The 7225-nt window shown below is 38.9% G+C and overlaps 1 protein-coding gene across 1 annotated transcript; it reads left to right on the forward strand.

The window, feature by feature from the left end:
- Positions 1-582: 582 nt before the first annotated feature.
- On the forward strand, positions 583-6708 carry LOC130572512 (putative ferric-chelate reductase 1). Its single transcript, XM_057364227.1, has 6 exons — positions 583-811; positions 1760-1907; positions 4546-4741; positions 4974-5110; positions 5745-5839; positions 6507-6708. Exons 2-6 carry the CDS (start codon positions 1857-1859, stop codon positions 6706-6708), a joined length of 681 nt encoding a protein of 226 aa, XP_057220210.1. The 5' UTR covers positions 583-811; positions 1760-1856.
- The last annotated feature ends 517 nt before the right edge of the window (positions 6709-7225 follow it).

The following is a 7225-nucleotide window of genomic DNA, read 5'->3' on the forward strand; positions in this document are numbered from 1 at the left end:
CAGACACTTCTGCTTTGCAAGAAATACAGAATTGTTATGAACACACTAACAACGGTTGCAATACACTTTACAAAGAAGATGCAATAATTGTATTTTTGTGCCACTTCATCAGCAATTGAGAACTTGAATTTTAAAGTCAGAGAAGYCTGTGTAAGCAATTGCAGTTTCTGCCAACAAAGCCCCAGTTACAGCCAGTACTTATTTGCTTTCTTGATAAGAAAGGCCTGATTTTGCAAGCCTGTATATGTGACCACCTTTCGGCACACGAATAGCATCGCGAATGAGCTCTGCAAGCTTTGACAAGGACAATCTCTCAGTAAAACTAGTTGTAAAACCAGGACGGCCATGCAGACCTCCAACCTTGGGAGGCTGCAGAGAAATCCGTGCCCTAACCCCTTTCCCCGGGGCCCCGGTTCTGGGGGCTCCCGGCGAGCAGCACCCCGGGAGGCTGCAGAGAAATTCCGTGCCCTAACCCGTTCCCGCGGGGCCCCGGCTCTCCGGGCGGGCACACGGAGCGTTCGCAGCGCGCCGATTGGCGGCTCCCCGGGCGCGGCTCCGCGCCCCGCCCCGCCCCGGCCCTCCCGCGCCCCTCAGCACCGCATGCGGGCCGCCCCCGCAGCCAGAAAAGCGCCGCTGCCTCGGGGCAGGCTTTAGTAGAGCAAGGGGCGGACTGGCCCAGCCGCACCTTTCCCCCCCTCCCGCCTTTTTCCTCGGCAGCGGTGCTGGAGAGGAGAGTGCGGCTCCTGGAGCGAGGGCGTGCGAGGCTGAGGAGCTGCTGTGGCCCCACACTGCTTTGGTTAAACTGACGCAAGTGAGTTCTCATAGTGTGGATGCTACAAGCTTTTTGGAAAGTGTATTTGATTAATAGAACATCTATAGCAGGTATGAAGCAAAGTAATATCTGGTGGCATTTTTAAAGTACCTTGTAGCTGCTGCCTGTCATGCAATATTTTTGAATTGCTTTAGAGAAAACTAAACCTGTGTGCCTTAATGAGTAAAAGTAAGCTATGGCTTATTTTAGCTGGGAGCCATACCAACCATATTCCTCTGGCATCTTGTTTGCTTCTTGTTATGTGACTATTAGTTTTTTATTTTGTTTTTTTCATTAATGTGCATAGGAGATGGCTCTATGATAACTGATAATAAATGTGCTCATGCTGTAGTTGAATTTACTTGTTGGGGTAACACACTATGGCTTTTTAGGTCAGTCTCTGACTTTATGTTCTTCATATAAATAAAAGTTTGCAAGATTAGAGCCTTAAAGATAATGTGCAGAGCAGCTGCTCAAGTAAAATAATTAAAGTAAAGAATTGAACAGGGCAAAATCCTTGCATCCTGTTCATTCTTAGTGAGATATATGGAAAAAAAGATGAAGTTTCCATATTTTTAAGATTGTTTCTTCTTGTTTTAAAATAAAGTGCCTCTTTGATAGGGAATAAATGCATAATGAGCTGTAAAATAATGCTGCAAATTTGTGTCAACTGATACTTGGAGGAAGAAGGTATCAGAAATTGGTTGTAGGTTCTCTTCTCCCGTAACTGCACCTGGAGATAATTAAATAATTACTTAGTATCAAACTCTTTAAGGTCTGGGGAAGTAAATGTGTGACAAAGCAAAGGAAGCTGCAGAGTCAGTGTTTCATTACTGCTTCATGCATTTCAGCTGAAGTGTAGGGAAGTCGTATGAAATACGTGCCTGAAGTAAAGACGCTCTTACAAACCTTAGTTTTTTTCTGTATGTATTGTTTCTTTTTTTCCAGATATGCTTCCCGGATGCGGTGAAGGTTAATGCTGTTAGATGCAAGCTAAATAGAAGAGATTACAAAGTAATATAAGTTTACTACAAGTAGAGAGCCAATGGCAGTTTTACTCAGACTTTGTCACTGTAACAGAAGGACTGGCTGTAAGGTAAGTACCTTCACTCAAATTGTTATAAAAAGTAATTTTGAAACACACAAGCCCTTGAAATTCTCTTTTGTAGAAAGAACGAGATGCTGAGGTGTGTATGTTTTGTTGTTTTGTGTGCATGGGGTGTGAATGTGTTTTACAAGTAATGAATTATTATGAATGTCAACACTAAAATTTTTTTGTCCTTGCTCAATCCAGCTGGTGTGATATGACCACTTTTAACTAAGCAGTAGAAGTCAATCCAAGCTTTTTTTTTATTATTTTTTTTTTAAATTTTTTTTTAAAATTTTTTTTTTAAACTCGGAGGGAAGGTGACTCTTGGACAGCAAGACTGCTTTCTCTTTGCTGAGGTATATTTCTAAAGGAATGGGTCATAAACCCTTTATATTAATACAGCTTATTCCCTTTCAGGTGGCTCTCTCCTTTTTTGCTTACCCTCTTGTCTGATRGTGCTCRGGAGAAAATGYCTGTGGTAGTTTTTGTGCYTTTGAATTAACAATATGTTTGCCTTGCCTGTTGTCTTATCTCTTGTTCACCTCTGAAATGAGGTTTTAATTTCACAGTATGCAGCTTATGTTAAACAGTTAATAGAAGACTAACTTCTGATAAACAGCTGATAGAAGATAATTTGTGTGAAAAGATCCTGTATTGGAGTGTAAGCATTGTGCTTATGAGCTATTAGACTACCAGGGCCCTCTTAGATGTTGATACCTGCAGGGTCTGTAGGAGTTGTTTTCAACACAGGAAGGAGTAACTTGCTGCTCTCTGTTAATCCAAATATTTTTCAAATGTCTGTTAATCCAAATATTTTTGGTCTTTTTTGAAAATTATATTAATCTCTACTTAATCTTTTTCTTCTGCTAGCTTTTGAGTTGGTTGAATCTGATAAAGAATATTTCTTGTTTCATTTCAGTCCCTACCACATCCTTTGCTACTTAAAGCGGAATACTAYCCTATTTTTTTTCTTGYCTCTGCARTATGCAGYCTTATCTCTTCTTGTTTTGAAGATTTCTCTGTTACATATAATTGTACTGAACCTTAGTTTTTAGCTTTCTATAGGCTTCTTTAAGTTATGAATAAAATCACATTGATGTAAACTTTTGACAGTTTGGAGAAGCATTGGAACTAGAAGGAAATATTTTAACAACTAGAAGTTGAAGATATGGTCATAATGTTATCTTGAATATTTGAGAGGAACTGAGTGTTGGGTTTTTATTTTCTAGTTCCTGAAACCTAAATATTCAACACTTTCTTGCCTCTGATTTTCTTCTCTTGATTGATGTAAGGTTGCTGAGGAGCCCTTATGTTGAAGTGCACATATAGCATTGCCTTGGAAATTGTGGATTTTTGGCACTGAATATATGAGAACTTTGGAGGAGTTCCTGTTGATGACTCCTATTGTGTAAGACTAATGATTTGCCTTTCTCTGCATTTGACTGCTTTTTAGGTGTCAAGAGTTCAGTCTGAAATGACWGTGTGTTTCTTATCTTCCTGTCCATCCGTGCTGTCAGGGAACTTCATAACCTGATACTTCTTATCTCCTGCTGCAAAATGGGCATGGCCCTTCCAGAAGACAGACCTGCTTGCCTGGTCTGTGTTCCACTAGAGCTCATAACTCATTTCTTGTACCTAAGGATTGAAAGGTTTATCTCTGTTTCCTGGCCTTTTGGATATGGAGACACTTTCTTTTGTGGGTTGAAGTATTCTGTAAACCACAGTACAGCTGTAAGCCCTGCATGCTACTGAGTAGCAAAACAATTATCACTGCTTTTATAGAAACAGTATTGTGGTGGAGCAAAACACTGTATGGTGAAAGCTGAGATTAGGAGTTCATATAACTTTGAGGATCTGTGGTCCTACTACCCCATGTCTTTCRTGCATACTATTCCCTTGACAAGAGTGTGACAAGTAACCCATTGTTTGACTAGTTGTCTGGAGGTCCAATATCCAAAAGGAAAAGTTCAAAGAAGGAGTCTAGTGCTTGTCTGCAACAAACGTACATATTTCTTTGTCTAAATCTTCATACCAAATTCTCACTCTTGCATATATAAAATTGATTTCTGATATTTGGCAATTTCAGTTTTCTTGCAGAAAGAAGAACTTGTTACTGGGGAATTATTTGTCATATGTGAAGAAGTAGACACGGGATGTGGAAAGAAATGGCAGTCTGTAATGATGTAAAAGTTGAAGCTATGATTAATAAAAGTGGGCCTAATACTAGCTGTGTAGTTCCTCAATACTGTCAACTTCTAGACACTGTGAAGCATACTTTAAGATCCATCTGTYCCGTGTTTAAGGAATKTGATTTTTTTTTGAGAGAGGGAACAGGAGAGGGATAGGCAAAAGACATTTTACAAGTGCAATCTAAATGCATGGAAGGAAATAATCCACCCAGTGGATGGAGGTATCCACCAACAATCCATAGATGTCCTGAAATACAGTATTTGAACATTCCTGCAATGTCTACCAGTTATTGGAAGCAGAAGTTATTCAGCAGCTGGGAGTGGTATCTTCTCATGAAGGCTTTTTCTAAACACAGTTTTGTATTTTACCATTCAACTCATTTTTAAAGATGAGTGGTGACTTGTAATGTAAATATTTTTGTAAGTAAGTGCCTGTAAATGTTATTTTAATACAGATGGAACTGCCTGATTTTGCTGTTGCTGTTTGGATGTTCGTTTGCTTCTGTGCACCTGTGGGTGGCTATCCAAATGGAAAAGTAAGAGAAGCCTGCACTAGCATGGTGCCCTGTCATGGTAGCTCTCCTCAACTGTCACCTGAGCACACCATTACAGTGAATGGGACTGAATTTAAAGCAGGGGACCACATAGAAGGTATTGTGTCAGTTCCAACGAAGAGTTTAATTTACCATTTCTTTGTATTATAGTGTGCCTTTCTTCAGTTTTCTATGCTGGATTTATCTAAGCAATTGAATCTTGTTTAGGTAATCCATTAACCATCATTCAGTACTTGTGAAATGAGCATCTGGTAGTCATTGCCATAGAAATATTTCCTTCTTCCTCTGGAGTAGAGTTAAACTTTCTTTTATTTTTCTTCTTGCTTCAGTTCATCTCTCTGGACCAGATTTTGAAGGATTTTTCATCCAAGCCCGTGATGCAGAACACCTGGATAGGCCTGCAATAGGTTCTTTTGTGTTAGCTGACCGGAGACGTTCTCAGCTTCTGACGTGTGGTCGTACCAAGGTATAGTCCAGTGCCTTAAAATGAAGTATTGGGCACTGAGGGCTTTGTACTAGACTATGCAGGAATAGGACAAAGCTAATCTATGTAATCCTATTTGAGTTCAGTGAGCCTCTTGGAAAATTTGTCCAACTTGAAGTATAGAGGCGTGACTTACTGCAGCTCTGAACTGACCTTATGAGGTGTTTAAACTATCCTACTGACAGAAGGCTATTGACTTCTGCAGGAAGATGCAGCATTTGTAACAGAATTTTCCCTTGTCCACAATGAATGTAGTGTATTCCTAATATTAAAAGAAGTCATTTTACTGTCTCTTATTGTCAAAAAGTGGAGCATTATCTTACTAAAAAAACCTCACAATTTCTGCATAAATGCTACAGGGACCTCTGTCTCATTGCTGGAATCATTTGGGTTGAAAGTCATTCCTTTTAGCCTTGAAGTTTGTTAGTATGCCTAAATTGCAGTGTTGCACTTCACCTGAGCTGATCATGACTGACTGGGGAAAAATCAGTTGCCCTGTGGCTATGCAGTGTAACAGTGCAGTGCCTCTTTAGGATTTTGTTGCAGCCTCTGCTGAATGTGTTAACTAACAAAATGCATATCCCGTGTGTGACTCTTGATATGTGTTTGTTTCTAGAATTCAGCTGTCAGTCACACAAGTAAAGCAAAAAAGAAAGACATAAAAGTTTATTGGATTGCTCCTGGAGATGCTCCAAAACATGTACAGTTTCTGTAAGTAAACCTAGTACCAATTCTAATTTATTAAAATGCAAACAAGGGAAACCTGTACCATTGTCTGTGTCAAATATTGTCCAGCAACTGAAAAGTCATTGGACCAATGGCCTGAAAAGTCAACATCCCTTACTTGCTGCAGAGTCTACGATGATGTGGACATTTGTTTTTTAGGGAAAGCTTGAAGGTGATTTTCTTTTTTCTTTCAGGGAGAGTATAAGGGGATTTGGAGAGGGGTTCCTTTAGTCTTTCTAGTTAACTTCTCATACCTGCAATATACAGTGTTAAGAATCTTTTTCTTTGCTTGTATCTAATCAAATGATATGTATACACTCCTGTTACACTACCAGCTTTTTGCAGACTGCAGGATAAAAACAATGCAGCTCTTTTCTGAAGTTCTATTCTATGCTATAGGCATGAATGTTTCTTATATCCTCTGCATGTGGTATTATGTTTGCAAATTATTTTTTTCTACTGAGATTTAAGATATTTTCCTACTTTAATCCTACTTATAAAATAATAGAGCTCTCCATAAAGATGAAGATTTTCCAAATAACTTTTTTGCACTAGATTTATTTTTCCTTTTTTATTTTTCCTTTTTTAAAGTGGCAGTCACCTATAAATGTATGCACTAATGACTCTGTGTGTGTTATGTGTTTTTTTTAAGAGCCACAGTTGTGAAGAAATACAGGATTTTCTGGGTAAAGATTCCAGGTCCCATTGTTTCTCAGCCTGATGCACTGTCCCCAACACCATCTTTGCCTGCAATATCAGAGGCTATGTCAACTTCATACCCAGTTTCCTACATATCAAAGCCAGTAAGTAAGGATAAACCTAAATCAAGCTCTCTTGTGATGAATGGAGTTTAACGAGACTACATTGATACAGGCTATTAACAGAAAAGGGGAGATGATGGGTGAGTAAATTTGATATGACTTAAGAACATGGACAGCTACTCTTCTGTTTTAGTTGAGTTGCCTGAACTTCTCGGGGTTAAATGTTCTTGTGCTGCACACAGGTCAGAAGATTAACAGAACATTTAGAAATCAATGGTCAGAAAATATTATGCATACTTGTCATGAGAAATGAGAGAAGACTTACTTAGTCTTTACTAATCACTTCCTATTTAGCTTCTGAGCCTATGGTTGCTTTCTTCTCTGAATTCATCTGTTACTGACTTTYATTATTGAGTTTGAATGGATTGAGCCAGCATTGCTGTTTGATATAGGATAACTGTAACTTATCAGTGTATTTTCTTTGTATGTTATCAGTGGAGTTTATACCTTAAAAAGCAAACTAAAAGCTGGAGTCCCCTTAATTTCCTCTTCATATTACAGCTGATATTACCTCTCCAAATATTAAACCAAAGGAAGTTTGTTTTTTTTT

This window comes from Malurus melanocephalus, unplaced genomic scaffold (assembly GCF_030028575.1).
Source record: "Malurus melanocephalus ecotype Western Australia unplaced genomic scaffold, MMel_1.1 scaffold_37, whole genome shotgun sequence".
Lineage (NCBI taxonomy): Eukaryota > Metazoa > Chordata > Aves > Passeriformes > Maluridae > Malurus > Malurus melanocephalus.

What these genes read in the sequence shown, in the direction of transcription:
- LOC130572512 (XM_057364227.1), top strand. Translation starts at nt 1,857, where the DNA reads ATGGCAGTTTTACTCAGACTTTGTCACTGTAACAGAAGGACTGGCTGT. An exon ending in TGACGTGTGGTCGTACCAAG is followed by an intron (nt 5,111 to 5,744) that starts GTATAGTCCAGT and finishes GTTTGTTTCTAG; the next exon opens with AATTCAGCTGTCAGTCACAC. An exon ending in CCAAAACATGTACAGTTTCT is followed by an intron (nt 5,840 to 6,506) that starts GTAAGTAAACCT and finishes GTTTTTTTTAAG; the next exon opens with AGCCACAGTTGTGAAGAAAT.